Genomic DNA, 17,659 nt, shown 5'->3' with positions numbered 1-17,659 from the left:
TCATAACTCGAACTGTCCTATGACAATTTCCAAGTCTTTTCACAGAAGAACAACAAACGATCGAGTCTCACTCACAGTTTGCCTTTTTTCCTGGGTAATGTTTTTTGGATTTTAGCCAGAATTCTTTGCTTGTATAACACTATGCTGTGTGGCATGGCAAAATGCTATCAACACTCTGCCCCCCCAACACTGGAAAGGATGAGAAGGAATCCCAACAAAATAAAACCTCATTTCCCTTCCCCTCACCCCCCAAAAAATGTATTCATAACAACAGTAATGAACCCCAAAATGGAGACTAGATGAGGGGACCATGGCGAGATTTTGTTTGAAGTATGTACGGGTCTTGGGATGCTCCAGGCTGAGTTTCCCAGGGAAATCCACAACAGCTTTAATGGTAAAGTAAATGCAAGAGAAAAGCAAAATCAGGCTTTTCTTCCTGCTCCCTTCACAAATGGAGAAACACTGCTGTAAGGAGGAGGAGCGCGGGGAAGGCACGAACCCTGTCTAGATGTGAAAGATGGGAGGAGGGCAACGGGCCCCATTTTGTTATTTGTTTTTAAAACAAAGCAGCAATTGGTATTTTGCTAAATTTCTAGGGGCAGGGGGGGAATAGGGAACACAAGGTGTGAGCAGCAGCCCCACCACCCTCCTGCCTTCACTCCTTCTCCCCAGGCTGCTCCCCCCATGGCAAGGCTGGAAAACTACCCAGTGCTACTTCTGATACCCAGCCAATTTCTCCTGGTGAAAAACACGTGTCTAGATTCCCCAAAAACCTTGCAGGCACCTTCAGCAACACAAACTGAGCGGCTGCTGGTCATCGTGCCGTGCTCGCCGACACGTGAGGAGCAGCGTTATTTGAGCATCCCATCCCAAACACCTGCGTGCAAAGAGATGCCGGGGAGCAGACTGGTGGGAAAGGACTGGGGAGAGAGGGCTCGATTCTGATCCACTTAAGATAACAATAAAGCAAAATAAGATGAAATTGTTTTTCAAAGGCATCCGGGGAGGAGCACTGGAGCATGTCCCTGAGAGGAGGGAGAGGGTGGTGGGTTTGTCTCTTACATCTTGCTGTGGACTGTTTCAGACATCATGCTTGGGCTCTGAGCATGTAGTATTTTGCACTTTGTAATGCAGGATGTATATTCCAGCTTCCAACATGTCCCTGTAAAAAAAAAAAAAAAGAAAAAAAAAGAAAAAAAAGGGAAAAAAAAAGAAAAAAAAAGAAAAAAAAGAAGAAAAACAAAAAACCAAACATCATTGGCAATGGCAGCCTTTAAGGATGTATTCTTTTTTTTTTCTATGTCACTTAATTTGTTCGTTTATACCATCTTTGTAATATGCCTGCCTTGATTTTCTCCCCTCCCCTGTCCCCACTGATAATATGCATACTCATTAAAGATGCCGTATCCCTGTTCTGAGCTGTTATGGTCCCAATCACAAGAGTCTGGTCTTGGCTCAATTACTTGGAAATGGCTGATGTCCCCTCGGCTTTTCAAAAATGACTGTACTGTTTCCTCCCTTCCCCACCACGGAGATCGGCTTTGCCGGTGATCCACCATCACCAAGTACGGTTCAAACAGCTGGTTTGGGATTTGGTACATCTAGGGACCAAATGCCACCCTCAGTTCTACCCACTGCAGCTCTGTTCACAGGAGAAGGGGTGCGAGTGTGGCAGCAACCCGAGGGTGGGATGAAACCCTTATACAGACATACTGGGGGGGGGCGGATCCTTCTCGACATTTCACATACGGAGTGGTTGGGTACAGCCCTGACTTGTGGACTAAGCTTTGCTTTGCTTCGGTTTTAGCTGTTTCTCTGCTACCTTTTCAGCAGATTTCTTATTACACTGCACTGGATTGCTATATTTTTAACCAGAAATAAACTAAGGATTAGAGCATGTGCCAGTTAAATTCAGTTCTTTTCCTTACATGGTCTTATTCCCTCCTGTCGCAGTTTTTCTTCCTCTTTTTCTTCCTTTCCCTTTTCAGGCAGAGGGCAATGGGTGGACAGGGTAAATGATAACTGAAGGCAGCAGACCCCAGTAACTTTTTTATTTCATGTTCCACAGTTAACTGTCCATTATCTTCATACCTCTTTTTTATTTGTTTGTGGGATTTTTTTGTTTTTCCCTTTGGGTCCTTAGTCATCTTTTTTACTCTTGAATGACTGCTGCGTACCCGAAACAAACCAAGTAACAACATGTTGTGATTGCAGCCCTAGGAACCTCATCCACATGTTTTCTAATTCTGGTTGCAACCTTTTCTAAAGGCTCTCGAGGACTTTTTTTTTTTTTTTTTTTTTTTTTTTACACATTCAAGTGCATGACGCAAAGGTCCCTCCAGGAGCAGGTTAAACAGTTACGCAAACACAGTATGATATTTAGATATATATAAACAGCACAAAAAGGCCTCTTATTATCAATCAAATAAGTACTAGCGATTTCATGACTAGCTTTTTCACACTGGCAACTGACTGCTTATTCCTGCTCTTGCCCATGTACCAGCAGTTATGTGCAAATTCAAATGCAACTCGAATTTTTCATCGCTTCGTTCCACGGCGTAAAACCTCAGTCAAGCTGAGGTTCGTTCAGTATGAAAGATAGCCAAAGACTAATATTAATTGGGTCCCAAACCACGTGTTTAAAAATAATGATTCCTTTATTAATCATGGGGAGCTGAGCAATTTGTCTTAGTTCTGGGCTTTTCACATTTGCCCAAGGCCAGAAATATTCTTGAGAAGTAGCCCAGAGAGAGAGGTAATTCACTGTATTTCCCTGTCCTACGAGCCCTGGATTTGTGCTTATCTACCTAAGGCACATGAAAATGTCTATCATCGTGGCATATAAATCTATGTAAATTGTCCATACCTACTGTTTTATGTCCACACTGACAGATGCATATGAACAGCTGAAGGTTTATATCTTTTTTTTTTTTAGGCTGCGAGGGTATTTTTATGTTCCTACAGTGGAACACGCAGCACCTGAAACACGAGGAGGGGCTGGGGCTCAAGGAACTAGCCCACCTCCTGCCATCGCAGTAAAGCCATGGGGAAGAGGGCACCAGTCCCTCCCCAGGGACAGCCAGGTCCTCCGGCCAGACCCCACCTGTGTGAGCAATGGGCTGGTTTGACACCACACCTTTGGGAAAGAAGAGAAGGAAGGAATACAAAAATCCTCCGCCTGCTCGTACCACGTCAGCTTCTCACCAGCCCATCTGGCGTCTGGTTTGCTTGTACCCGAGACCTAGATTCTCCGAGTGTGCTGGGACTCTCCAGGGCCCAATCTTTTCAAGATACTGAGCTGTTGCAGCATCTATTTACCTTGTGTGGAGTTACGAAGTACTGCTGGGAAAAAAAAAAAAAAAAAAAAAATCCAGACTGCAACAGAAGGGGAGGGGCAAGAGGAAAAATAATGTCATATTGATGAGAAAGGTCTTAATTGAAACTCAAGGACTAATTACATATCCTGACAGGCTTTGGCAAGTTAAGGGAAGATGGAAAAGTAGGAATTTTTGAAAACTGTCATAGGGCGAGGTTGGCTCCAGAGATTTGTGCTAAAGCAGAACAGAGAGAGGCTGGACTGGATCTCCTGCCTGTGCTGCACACGGGTAAATTGTTTGCACAGAAGATGGGCCTTGCAGACTCTCCACATGGTGGCATGTTTTCCTGGTGTAGGGAAACCGGTCAGCTCCTCACGCCGCCCCTAAATGAACTGCATCGGTCATGTGCCAGTCACTGACCTTCACAGCAAGGCTCCTTGACCAGCTCTGCACCGAGCCCAAGGCTTGACCCATTGCTGAAGACAGCCCTGAGCACAGCAAGCACTAGGTAACATGACTCTGAAGAACAGATCCACCAGCTCTATGCTACCATCAGAGGCATTTCAAGCTCTTGAGTTCCTTTTAGTGGTCTGTTTCAACTAATATTAACCCGCAGGCACTTAGCTGCAGCAGGACCCTCAACCTGTTTTTCCAGGGTATGCGTAATCACCTGATTACCATGCCAAGCGAAGGAGTTTCAACAGGCAGTGAACCCCCCTGGCTACTAATCAGTGCCCAAAGGTCTGAATATGTAGCTTGGGTACATGGTGAGCTCTGTCCCTTCACTCAAGGCATCTCAGAGGTCATGCTCTATAATGTTAAAAGAAACTTTCTAGATGTTGAGACACGTCGAGTGTTGCCCAAACGTTTTTGTTGGATGGGTGGCTTAGAAATGCTATGATGGGCTGCACATTCCCCATCTGGAGGTATCTATGGAAAAAAAAAAAACTTCAGAGAGACTCACATTCGTGCACAGGTGTTATATGCTCAACTACACTGCTACCTAGCAGACTCACAATCCTTATCATCTGCCTATTTCCTTTTATCCCCAATGTGCAGACCACTAGCAGCACTAACAGTCTAGCAAGGCTCACACTCTCTCGCAGACTTGCTTGTTTTAATGCGCTAAGAACACCCACAGGCAGCCCCTTACCTCCTCCGTAAGAGCAGCTGCCCACACCGCAGCGGCGGCTGCATTCTGCTATCAGGTGTTTGGTCTTGTTGGAAGGGAGAGCTGCGAGAATTACTCCTGCAAGCAGTTAGGAGCACAGCTCCCCAACCTCCTCAGCGTGGAACATGTTTCAAAGCTCTTTTTTTGTTTGTCTGTAGCGTTAAGTCACTGTGGGTTAGTGATGAAGGATGCTGCAGCTGTTAGGCCAACAGCTGTTTCCCAGCAAAAGCTAAAGCATTTGATACGCTCCCATTCCCACTCCCCCATCCCTCAGAGACCTGAATTTGTAAGAACGTGTGTGTCTTTAGCCCTTCTCTTGCTGACAGACACAATGTGCTCAGGGTTGTTTAGTACCGGTTGGACCCACCCAGGAGCCAGAAAGCAGACGTTTTGCCAATACAAAACAGACTGTGAATAAACCCAGATACTCTCAAAGATGAATGAAGAAGGAGATGAGCCCAGCGTGTGCAGAGTACGACAAGCCTGACAAACAAGCATTTGCCAGCAGAAGGGTTTAGGACTGGTTTATCTCCACAGGCCACCACAGCAGGTAGGCAGCGCTGCAAGGAGACCAGCAACTCAGCATATTGAGCTGTGTTAACTATCAGCAAAATCCCACGAGCAGAGATGCTAGGAACGGTCTCTCTGTTTTCAGATAGCATTTATCTCTGGGTCAGCCCCGTTACCCTAATTGCTCTCTGACAAACTCCACAGCAAGGTTCATTTGCTTCACTTGACACACTACAATACACACACTGATGGGGGGGAGAAACAATCCCATGTGTTACAAGCTAAGCTCGAGTTAGACATGGAACCACTAACCTTCTGCTGTGGCCTTTTTTGTGCAGTCCCTAAAGTAAAATGCACTTCAACCGGCACTCTCCTTTATTCGCTTTTCCCCTTCCTAGCTGTGCATGTAAACGTAATAGAAAAATCCAATTTCACCGTGTTACTTACAGTGCAATTACAGTGTGTGTGGGGCCCAAAGAAAAGGGATTACTGAATAAATTTCCCTCGAGGAGTAAAAAAAAAAAAAATAATTTACTTTCAGCCTTGTATTTCAGCTGAAAAAGAACCCCAACAGCTTGATTGTTTCCAGATATAATAATAAACTGAGGTCTGCCTCTCCTATGTAAATGTTTATACACTCACCCCTTTACAATGAGATGGGCAAAAGTAATAGTCTGACGGATGCCAGAGGAATAACTGAATTTTATCTGGGCATTCATACATTTTAAAAGGTACATGCTGTTCTTTGAGCATGTCAGACAAGAATAACTGCTTTTATGACAGACACTGCTGGAGTTCCTTGGTTCCTAGCTTTACACCAAGTCCTAGCCCCAGCCCTTTCCTTGCGTATCATTTTAGGCAAACCACTTAACCGACGTGTGTCTGCCTGCAGAATAACTACCTTCGTCTTTAAGGTACTTTTGGATCCAATACAAGAAAATGACCAGGTACCTGATCCAGCAACCCTGAACAGGCCTCAGGGGGCTTTCGCCCAGTGCTCAGAGGAGCAAGGTACCATTACAGTTTGATATGAAATTATCAGTCTGCATTTCTTAAGACCATGGCAGAGCCCATCACCTTCTGACATCCTCTGTAGGCACTTAATGTAGTAGAAGTAATCAGTCACCCTTGCTTAGGTGTGAAGTTTTACCTTTTCTCAGAGGTTTCATTTCCTCAACCAACACATGACAGCTTCCACAGTTACACCACCACGAGACGGGCTGGGGGGTCCAGCCAGATCGCTGGCTGCAGGGCCCAAGGGAGTGCTGCATTTGTCTTGTTCATTCTGCTGAAGAACGGCTGCAGATGCACCAGAATTAATTTGTCTCAAGCCCAATGGCTGCAAAGGCTCCAGTGAGAATGGACACTGTGGGTTCCAGTCCCCACACAGGCTGTGCCAGTTACAGTGCTACAGCCTCATTTTGTCAAAGCTGACCAACTAAGCCTCAATTTTCAGGCCAGGACAGTCTGCCATGGCAGCATCCTGTCATCATACAACCTAAGGACAGCCACGAAAGCCTCCTGAACCAAGCTGTATGATCAATCTCAGCTCATCCAAAACCCCAGCTCTAGGAAGAACCGAACCAAGGTGCATGCTCAGGTCAACCCAACCTCAGAGCAGAGCAGCAACAGCCCTGGGAAATGAACACCTCTCCCCTGCAACCCATTCCCAAAGCCTCCTCTCCCTCAGCAACGCAAGGCAGGCAGCGTGTTCCCTACAGAAGGCTGCGTGAACATGCTGCTGTACCACTCGCAGGAGCGGGACAGTTGGCCCATCTTGACTCACAGGTTCCTTGGAAGCATGTCTCTTCCAGTCTATGCCTTCTCCAGTCACACTTAGCTTGGCATGGAGCACAACTAGGACTATGTTTCAGAGCCCTTGAGGAAAAGATGAAAGGAAAAACCTCAGGTTATCATTGCACACACTCCAGCTCATCTGATGCATCTAGTTCCCTCATCTAACAGTCTACCAGAGAATGAGGAAGGAGAATCTTTTTTCTGCGGCTGCAGCAGCACTATACAGAACCATCCTTCATCCTTGGCACTGCTGCAGCCCAACTTCAACCCAGGGAAAAAAAAAAAAAACATTCAGTGTGTATCTGTATTTGAAAAAGCAAAAAATGATAAAACATACCTGGCAAAACATGTGTTTTCCCCTGTCTGGTTGGGCTTTTGTAATGGTGTCCCATGCACGGATGCTGTGATTTTAAAACCACTACCTTTCAAATAAAGATAAATCAGTAAAAAAAATTAATCACAACGATCCAAACAAAATCCGCAACTCTGTGGCAGATTCCCCGAAACACTGCACAGAAAGCCATGGATGTCATACACACATGAAGGATGAAATGCCAACAAGATCAAGGTATGGTAAACCAACCCAAGTGACTGTCAACAGGGCAGCTGATGCTGTTAGCCAAGCAAGCACTACGGATTCTCTCCTAGGCTATCAATAAATGGTTTGTTTTCAACTCTTGCCTGTTATTTTGCATAGAAGGTATCTCCCTATCAAACACGTTTTTACCTTGACAATTAAACCACACTGGCAGCCTGCTCTATTTAATCTTTCTTACATTCTAATTAGCCTTGCAGAACGTAGCACTGCTCTCCTGAGAGCTGGTTCCCTGGTGATGCCCCTGCCAAAACAATACCCATGGCACCCTGGATTTCTCTGCACAAGGACAGCTAGTGCCTTCTGGTGTCAACTCAAGTCATCACTCATTTGCTGCAACAGACACACTTGGATCCCATCTGTTATCCCTATGGACCACAGCACTGCTCTGCTGGAAAGAAAGTGATGCCTTGAGGAGAGGGGCTGAGTCAGAAAGCAGGGGTGAAAAAAAAATTTCCTTTGAGAGTGTCAGCCCACTCCCTCCTGCCCTCAACACTCCACCAGTCTCAAGGTAGGACATTTCACCGGTCATAAAGTTTATTTGTAGGACAACTGCTTTCTTGGCCAACATGTGAGATTCCACAAGCAAAGCCAAAACCTGCTACAGCTAACATTAACAAGGAAGAGACTTCTACTGTTACACGCATCAGGGGTTCCAGTGGCTCTCATACAGATAAGGCATGAAAGGACGCCCAGGTTTCTCCAGGCAGCGCAGCCACATCTCAGGGCTGCATCTTATGACCCCTACCTGTGTATTTCACAGTGGAAACGGGAATCCCTCTTCCAGAGTGGGGGAAAAAGAAGGAGAAAAGCTAGGATGGGATTAACTGAGAAAACCAAGATGATGTAACCAAGTAAGTTTATTGCAGAAACCCTTGGAGACACATTCTGCCCCAGTCGGGATAGGGAACTTGGGACTAGTGAACCATTGTGATGTGCAGTTTGGCTTACAGGCTCAAAACAACTCTGGAACAAAAATATGACCGCATTGTATATACTAGCCTCAGCGAAACACGTGCTTCAACCGCAATCCTGTTCCTCAAGAACCCTCCCACCACCTCCAGGGGAATAACAGTGTACCCAGAGCATTCATCAAGGAGGCATATTGAGACTGGTCAGCCCAGAGGCACTCGAGTATGCAGAAGCTGGAGTGCCAGGACACCCCCTGGAGACGCTGCCTGCCTGGCACACCAGGCTGAGTTCAGTGGGGCTAACCACCGCTCCCAGTGTGTTTCTTCACTTGTGGAACAGCCTCAACACCACCTAGACTGAATCTTCATAGAAAGTCTTTGCCATGGCATGTGCCACCTTTACCACCTTCTTCTCCTTGGCATCCAGGCCCATGTTGCTGCGGGCTAGTTTAATCCAATACTGCTCCGTCCTGGACAGATAGTCTGCGTGCTTCTCACCAGGCTGAACAGATGGGTGTTGCTCCTCTCCTAGTACACAATGGGAGGAAGACAGGAAGAGAGGTCACAAACAGCTAATGAAGGCAAGCTGCTCTTCCATGTGTCAACCCAGCCAAGACTATTCTTCAGCTAATGTGTTTTGTAAGAGCCTAAAAACCCATCAGTAAACAATTAAACTTCTCCTCTACCCTTAGAGCAAAGCGTACTATAAATCCTTTGCTTTTCCTAGAAAACTCATGTAGATGCCAGTAAGGCCTTCCAGGCTGGCAGTGGAACCAGCAGGTATTGTATTAAAACCCACTTTATATTAGCATGAAGACAACACCCATCTTAATAATTACCTTCCTCATCTTCACTCTCCTCTTCAGAGCTCTCCTCTTCCTCTTCCCCTCCCTCTGCACCTTCCATATCATCATCCTCTTCATCCGACTCTGACTCCTCCAGCCATTCCTGTGCTTCTTTGATGAGAAAGAAAACAGAAGAAATAAATAATGAGCTACTTCCCACCCGTACACCCAGTGCTGTCATGGAGGATGCCAGGGTAAGGTCAGACAGATGTGCTCCTTAAGAGCCCTGCTGTATTTATTGCCCTTGCAGACCTACTCACTGTACAGGGCCTGGATCTGGTGAGGAGCAGAGCAAGGAGTTTAAACAGGAAGAAGCGAACAGCACAGAACAGCTGCAGAAGAAAAGCTGGTTAGTGCCGATGCTGACAAGAGTCAGCTCTCCTCCCTAGCACTTCACAGTTCTGTGATCATAAGCAAGACTCCCTCCTTTGTGCCCTTTGCCCATTACGCACAGACAGACACGCAGGGACACCCTCTTTTAATTTCTCCCTACAGTGCCAAGCACATGGCCTGGGCTGAATCACTTTGCCACTACCACAAGATACAAATTGTTCTTAAGATGGACCTGCAGTTTCTTTCAATAATGAGCAGAAAATCCATCTTCACTGAGGTGTCTCAGGTAACACTTTCTGCAACACTACTGAACACTCATGTAATGACCATGTAGCCAGGAATTCAGGGAATTGACTTCTGTGCTTGCCACATGCCCTTGGGCTAGCCTTCCCAGCACAGGAACAGCCCAGCAGGGTATTCAGAGTATACACCAAACATACTACACATTTAAGGTGCGGGGAGATAACCCTAGCTAACGCGCACATGCTTTGCAGTACCCAAGACCCTCACCACCCTGAGAAAGTGAGGACAGGCAAGTCCTCTACTAAGTGGACAAGCAAGGAACAGCAGGACTTCCCAGGCTAGAACTTGCCGCCAGTGAACACAGATGTTCTGTTTACACGTCTTGGTTTTCAAAGTAGACAAACCAGAGGTGGTCACACTCTACAGTGACTGCAAAGCTATGGACCAGACAGGTTTCTGTAGCAACGGTGACCATAGGACGCTGCACATCACATACTCTCAAGCTTTTTCCTGCCCAGGAAAAAACACTACTCAAAGGCTTATCACCACCCTTTGAGGAAGCTCCATAGTTGGTGGGGTTTTTCCCCCCCCCAGGTAACATTACTACGCTAAGGGCAGTGACAGAGATCCCACCATCAGAACTTACTTGGATCCATCTCCACTAGCACCTTCCATTCTTCCATCTTGTGTAGGTCAATGCTGTAGAGGTCACTGAGGGTGAACTGGCGATCGCCCACCTCAAACATTCCCCCATACACATAGAGAACCCCGTGCTTCACTGCCAGCATGGCATTCGAACGTGGGCATGGCTCCACTTGCTGGCCCAAGGCTCCATCTTCTTCCTCCTCCTCAGATTCAGACCTCTCCTTCTCTTCTGCAGGTCCAGAGATCACTTGCTTGATTGTCATGACAGTCCCATCTTCTGCTACCACCTCTTTGACTATCTCCACCGGGCCTTGTGGAGGTTGCTTCACCTCCCCATCTCCAGCACCCTCTGCCTCAGTTTGTCTGCCACGCCTTCGCTTCCTCTTCTCTGATTTTGGTCCCTGTTAACAGCAACAAGGAACAGAAGGAGACTGCGTGTGAACTGCCTGCACCGAATAGCACTTACAGCAGTTAATACAAGTACTATGAATGCTGCCGAGAGGGAGGAGGCAGAATTCAATTATTTTTCACTACAATTTTAAGCCTTAGGTGATAGGTGCAACCTCCCACTCAGCACGAGCTTCTACCAGTCACAAAACAAGGAGCAATGAAACTCGTGGAGAACCCATGGCGTGGAGGTGCTTCCTCTGTTAAAAGCATATGCTGAAAAGACAGAAAACAGCTCTTTTGCTCTCTATCTTGCAGGTGCATGCAAACACACACATGGAGTCCACTAGTCCATGATAGGAGGGAGAGAATGTAACCCACCATTCTGAGAAATCAAAACAATTGCTGGGTGCTAAATTACAGTGCATTACCAGGAAGCACTCTAGGTCTTCAAAGTATCGTATGAAAGGGCTGGAAAACAGTCAAGCTAGGAAGGCAGAAGCAAACATCTGAGTGTATGTTTGCCTGTTATTATGTGATTGACTTCTTTTTGAGATCAAAGCCAGAAACAGTGTGGGTGGAAAGAAGGAAGTTCAACCAGGTCATTTGCACCTCACTTGCCCCTTGAGAGTGGTTCAAACAAAAATCAAAGATCTGAGCTGAGGGCCACATTTCTGAAGTTCTTATGAGCTGAGGTTAGTATTTTGTCTCTTCTAGTAGCTCATCAACACCGGGGAAAAGAGGGAGGCTTTTTGATCCCAATGCAACATGGCATTTTTTCACAATAGCTTTCAATGAACTGTCTCATGTCAGACTTACACATCTGACCAGGAGCCGGCCTCCAGTAAAACACCATTAATTGCGTTTTCATGCCACTGTTTTCATTTTACATTACACAACAATGGGGCACTTGCAGCCTGACTCCCAGGGGAGGATTGCCTCCTGAACCACTCTCGCTTTCAGCCCAACCACCAGGACTCACAGGCTTCCCCTCTCCCCAGAAAGGTGACAGCCTGCATCACACTGGAAACAGGGCACGGAGAGCACAAGGAGCTACATGGCAGGGAAGGAGTAGGGCAGCATAAAGCCAAGAATTTAGTTGGTCTGGTGGCAAAAACCTACTAGAGTTGCACATCCCCAGCTTCGTTTTTACAGTCTCTCCCCCTCTTCACAATCAGTGGGTCACAAATAAAAGCAGGCAGCCACACCTGGTGGCTCAGCTTCTGGAGCACCCCAAGTTATTAGAATTAGAAGCTTGCATGATCAAGGAGAATGAACTGAATATATACATGTTATTTTTAAAACAATACCTTTAGCTGTCCAGGAAACCATCGGTTTTTCCCGATGTCATAGAAATAAATATCGTTGAAGAAGTCCCCTTCAATGCTTTCTTCCTCTTCTTCATCATGCACGCCTCCAAAAAGAAGGGAGCGGTTACTGGGACTGATGGCCACAGAGAAGCCAGACCTGGGAGTGGGTTTCACTCCAGACGGGTTGAGCCGACTCCATGCCCACTTGTCTGGTAACAGGTAAAAGCAAATAGGAGCAACAGGAAGGGAGAATCCTTTTTGTATCTTCTAAGGCCCTTCAGTACTCCAGCAAGTAACTCAACAACCCGTTTTGGGCATCCTCAGAACTGTATAGCGCGCCTTCAACAACAACATTAATCAGAACGACTTGCATTTCCAGTTCAATGATGTAGCTAATCCACACATCCCTTCTACCCTTGGAAAGCTGTTGCGCCTTCAGTAAAAGCAAATGGTGAGAGTTATCATCAGGTATGCTTTCCGGGGCAAGGAGCCTCCTGAAAGGTGTACACACCTTTACAAGAGGGCAGAGTTCAAACAAGGACTGATCATATATGGCCTTCAAGTACAAAGAACATGTACCTCAGTCATCCCAAGGAGCCCGCCCTACATAAGTTACTGTAGTAGAAGGGTCCTGTGGAGAGAATTTATCTGCCAGCTTCCACCACTGCCTTAATGCCCAGAATAAGTACAGTTCATTGTAAGGAGACCCAACCACACTTTGAAAAAGGCCTCAGCAGCAGGAGAAGGCTTGTGCTCGAAACCCTCCACTGTAGCTGCAATCCTTTCTACTCTGGATTTAGAGCAAATCACTAAAATGCAGGCTGGAAGAAGTATATGCATTGGCTAGACACTGTGTTTCTGAAGAAACCACAATTTCAACAAGATAAACTATAAATAGGACATAATGCAAGTAGGGTCTGGAATCTGGACAATATATGTGACCAACCCTCCTCCTCCCCAAGTCCCACTTTAAGACAGTCACGTTTCAAGAAATCAATCACAATTTAACATTTCAGAAATTCTGCACAAAGAAGATTGTCCCCTTCCCCCTTTGCCAGGGACAAAATACACTCTCTCCTAAGAAAAGTGATGAGATTCTTATTTCTGGGGACATTTACAGATAAAACAACTAACCAGCCCAAACCCACTCTTGATAATACCCCTGCAACAGATAATCTCATGAGATCATACCCTACTACTGACACACCACTACCAAAGAGAGTTTGTCAAAACAGGAATTTCCAGTGTGGAGATGTATTGGGTTTGTATGGCAAGGTTTTGGTAGCTGAGGGGCTACAGAGGTGGCTTCTATGAGAAGCTGCTAGAAGATTCCCCTATGTCCAACACAGCCAGCGCCTGCTGGCTCCAAGACGGACCTGCCACTGGCCAAGGCTGAGCCTATCAGTGATGGTGGTAGTGCCTCTGGGATGACATATTTAAGAAGGGAGGGGAAGAAGCAAAATAGAAAGAGCTGAGCAGCAGCAACTGGAGCAGGACAGAGAAGTGAGGATATGTGAGAGCAACAACTCTGCAGACACCAAGGCCAATGCAGAAGGAGGCCGGAGGGGCTCCAGGCGCCGGAGCAGAGATTCCCCTGCAGCCCGTGGTGAAGCCCACTGTGAGGCAGGCTGTGCCTCCAGCCCATGGAGGTCCATGGTGGAGCAGATACCCACCTGCAGCCCACGGATGGCCCTGCACCAGAGCAGCGGGATGCCTGAAGGAGGCCGTGACCCCATGGGAAGCCCACGCTGGAGCAGGCTCCCGGCAGGACCTGTGGCCCTATGGACAGGATTCCACACCAGAGCAGGTTTGCTGGCAGGACCTGAGACCCTGTGGGAAGCAGTGCTGGAGCAGGCTGTGCCTGAAGGACCGCACCCCACGGAAGGGACCCCATGCTGGAGCCGTTCATGAAGAACTGCAGCGCATGGGAAGGACTCATGTTGGAATAGTTCACGGAGAACTGTCTCCCGTGGGAGGGACCCCATGCTGGAGCAGGGGAAGAGTGTGAGGAGCCCTCCCCATGAGGAGGAAGGAGCAGCAGACAGCGTGTGATGAACTGACCACAGCCCCGTTCCCTGTCCCCCTGTGCTGCTGGCAGGGAGGAGGTTAAGAATTCAGGAGTAAAGTTGAGCATGGGAAGAAGGGAGGGGTAGGGGGACGCCGTTTTAAGATTTAGTTTTTATTTTTCATTTCCCTACTCCGATTTGATTGGTAATAAGTTAAGCTGATTTCCCCAAATTAAATCTTTCTTGCCCACAACGGTAATCAGTGAATGGTCTCTCCCTGCCCTTACCTCAACTCACGAGCCTTTTGTTACATGTTCTATTCTCCCCTGCTCAGCTGAGGAGGGGAAGTAATAGCGTGGCTTTGGTGGGCACCTGGTATCCAGCCAGAGTCAACCCACCACAGGAGAATTCTGAAATCCCAAAGATTTTCTTTTGTGAAACAGAAGAGCAGTGATCAAAATGTCCCAGAGAACGGGAATTTCAAAATGTTGTTTTAATTCCCTCCCACATACAAACCAAAAAAAATCCCTAAAATATCTTTTTAGTTTTTCCTGAAACTGCCTGTGCAGGCCAGAGCTTCTCCCACAGTTATGTAAGAAGCCTGGAGACCCTCCACTCCATCTCAGACTATTCCAGGACCAACGGGGAGGTGTCAACACAGACAATGTTGTGAGCTAGAAATGATTCTCTAACAAAAAGTATAGCCCAACCTTCCTCCAGAGCTCTGCCAGTTTCGCAGCCAGCTCCAATCCCCCAGTGTTTCACTGTGTCAGAGCTACCATTTATATTACCTCCAAAATCAAGTCAGCTGGAGCTGAGAACCGTGACTCCTTACAGCCTTTGGCTAACCAAAAAGCTTTGCTCAGCAAAGCAGATACAGCCTCATCTTTTCAGGCTGTAAAACGGAGTGTGAGAAGGGGACAGAACTGCTGTGCAGCGTACAGTCTGCTGCAGCAACAAGCACCTACTTCCCCATTTTCCTTTGCAGAGTGCAGCAATGAGGAACTCTGTCTGCATGTGCGATGGCCCATCTTCCTTCTCTAGCACACAGACAAAAAAAGGAGAACATAATTCCCCTAATATTCACTTGCAACTGCTGTTTCCTTCACCCTACCCCCCTTCTTTTTAAGCTAGAGTCACAGCACACAAATGCACTTAGCTAGTCCTGGGAAGAAGAAATATTTGCATCAACCCAAAGCAAACACTGGGACATAGTGCTTTTCATTAAACGGGAAATTCTGTTCCAGGCTTGGAGTTTTTTCGTCTGTTATTCAAAGAAAGAGAGGATTTGCATTCACAGTCCTGCAGCGTCACTTCCAGCACAGCCCTCCTAGCTGTAGAAGTAGCTTACCTTCCTCCTTGCCTGCACCTTCAGTCTTCAGCAAGAACATATCTGTATGCAAGGTGCCTTTGTCAACATCTTTCTTAATTCTCTGCAAAGAAAGGAAAGACCAGGATGCTCAGTTAAACAGTTTCAGTCGCCCAAAACAGAGGAGGTCCAACTTTTCAAGGCCTAGAAAAGTCGCTCATGCCAGAACAACAGTATGTGCCATTCTGAACTCACCATCCCACAGATAAACCTAATCTCAGCCTGACTCTGTACTGTGCTGAAAATACAAGCACTGTGACTGAGCAAGCAGAAGCCAAGCTGGTAGTCACACTGTGGCTCTGGAGCATCAGTCAGCTCAAAACCATAGTGTTCAAACCAGGGCTACTTCCTGGGATGAGCCAAAACCAATTTCTGCCTGTGACAACCAGGAAAGGCTCTCCAGGCTGCAACACAGATTGTGGGACTCATGGCTGTATGAAGACTACGGGATGCAGTTTAAGGGCAGGAATTTTGGCACCTAGAGAAGAGAAATTAATTGTCACAAGGGATTAAAACTGATTTTTTGTGGCAGGAAAGGAAGCACCAAGAAAACGACACCCAAGGTCCTGCCTTTTACACTGCCACAGACAGTATCAGATGCTCTCAAGGGACTAATTTTACATCTGTGCCTCTGCTTCTCTAGCTGTAAAAGACAGCAGGTACCCACTCCACCAAAGTGGCACACGCTAACTTTCCACGGGGCTTGCAAGGCCCTCTGGGATTCTGCCCTTGAATGCTGAGAAGAAGCTCTGAGTGTCTATGCTGTATCATTCACAAGGCCCAAGTTTCAGTAAAGATCTGTGACTAGCACGGAGACTTTCAGTCCCTGCCACCCGCCCATCTCCATCCCACTACAGGAGAAGCAGAGGTGACAGCTCGCTATCAGCGCCACAGCCCGACTGCAGCTGTTATTTTTAGCATTTGGGGCCCCACAGAGCCTTGAGCAACAGTTTTTTCTCCTAAACAGAAATGGAACAGAAGCCCCACTCCCACCCCTACTAAAGGCAACAGCAAGACACCAGCAAGAGCAGGACCAAGCCTCAGCTGAGGCAATTAACTGCATCATTTTAAATGTGATTTTCCCTTGCTCCTTTCACTGTAAGCCCCTGTACCCCAGTGCCCATAGCAACATGCAGCATTTGAAAGCAGCGCTATGCAACACCACTGTAGGAGGTCTTTTAATAATGTCATTATCCATCCATCCTTAATGCAGAGCTCCTACTTGCTTGTAATTCCCTTCCTCCTGGGGGTGATGGCATTGCTGTGCTGTGTAACTGCTTCCAAGATGCAGGCAGTGGATCCCAGCAGAAGCTGGGCCCGTTGGGTCCAGTCCTCAGGAAGACAGGCAGGACCTGAGAGCACAACAGCACAGCGTTGTCCTGTTCTTGCTGCATATCTGTACCCAACCTTGTGCCTTGCACTTGACAGGTTTTGTTATTGCAGGGTATGCTGTGTTGTTACTGCACGGTCCGGTACCCAATTTGTAGGAATAGTACTCAATTCTTAGAAAGGCAGAAGAGAGGAAAGTGTGTTTGAGGCATTGCACAACAATGCTGTAACTTGGATGATGCTGAGAAGCCCTGGGGAAGGCCGATAATGAAGTGCTGGAGGAAACAGGAGAACTCTGCTCACAGTGCAGCAAAAAGGAAGCTTCAGTTAACTTAAGGACCAGGTTATGCCTAGTCCTTGGGAAATTTTTTAGTTTGGGGCTGTGGATCACGTCATCTTGCTCTCCTCATGAACCTAGGCATGCCCATTAGCAAACTGAAAGACACACACTCTTCAACACAAGATGTCTACACTGGAAAGATCCTCTTCTATGCAACCACTTCAATGGAGTCAGCAATCACACTATTCCACGTACTGTCCTCAAGCAACAGAAGGTCAGGCACAGAGAGAGACAGGAAGCTTGTAGGAACAAGTATTATTGACATCCTATTTTCTGAATAAGAGGTTATATAGTGACAACTTCTTCAGCCACTGCCAGTTCTCCAGCACATCGACAACAAGTGAGACAAGTTTCTGCATAAATGAGTAGTTCTGAGGCATAGCTAAAGGAGCTCTGGTGTTGGGAGACACGGTAGGATGGGCTGCGAGCTGCCCACTTTCAACAGACCCTTGAGTAGGAAGGGAAAGAAAACCTTCTCCCAGAAAGGTGCTGTAAGTATCAAGCACACCAATTCATAGCCTGGTGGTGCATATATTTTGCCATCTACAGCA

At 47.0% G+C, this 17,659-nt stretch overlaps 1 protein-coding gene across 5 annotated transcripts in view; it reads right to left on the bottom strand.

Moving 5' to 3' along the window:
- Window positions 1-8,232: 8,232 nt before the first annotated feature.
- The window catches only part of KLHDC4 (kelch domain containing 4), a 30,112-nt gene continuing 20,685 nt past the window's right edge, over window positions 8,233-17,659 (bottom strand). For 4 of the 5 annotated variants that reach the window (XM_056360827.1, XM_056360829.1, XM_056360830.1 and 1 more), the window contains 5 exons: window positions 15,422-15,503; window positions 12,065-12,273; window positions 10,369-10,768; window positions 9,141-9,257; window positions 8,233-8,829 (listed from right to left, as the gene is read on the bottom strand). In XM_056360827.1, the coding sequence (XP_056216802.1) occupies window positions 8,654-8,829; window positions 9,141-9,257; window positions 10,369-10,768; window positions 12,065-12,273; window positions 15,422-15,503 (984 nt within the window). In that variant the 3' untranslated portion in view covers window positions 8,233-8,653. The remainder of the gene's footprint in view (window positions 8,830-9,140; window positions 9,258-10,368; window positions 10,769-12,064; window positions 12,274-15,421; window positions 15,504-17,659) is intronic. The other variant, XM_056360828.1, reaches the window with a different exon arrangement.

This window comes from Falco biarmicus, chromosome 15 (assembly GCF_023638135.1).
Source record: "Falco biarmicus isolate bFalBia1 chromosome 15, bFalBia1.pri, whole genome shotgun sequence".
NCBI lineage: Eukaryota > Metazoa > Chordata > Aves > Falconiformes > Falconidae > Falco > Falco biarmicus.
This window is presented reverse-complemented; position numbering and strand designations above follow the sequence as displayed.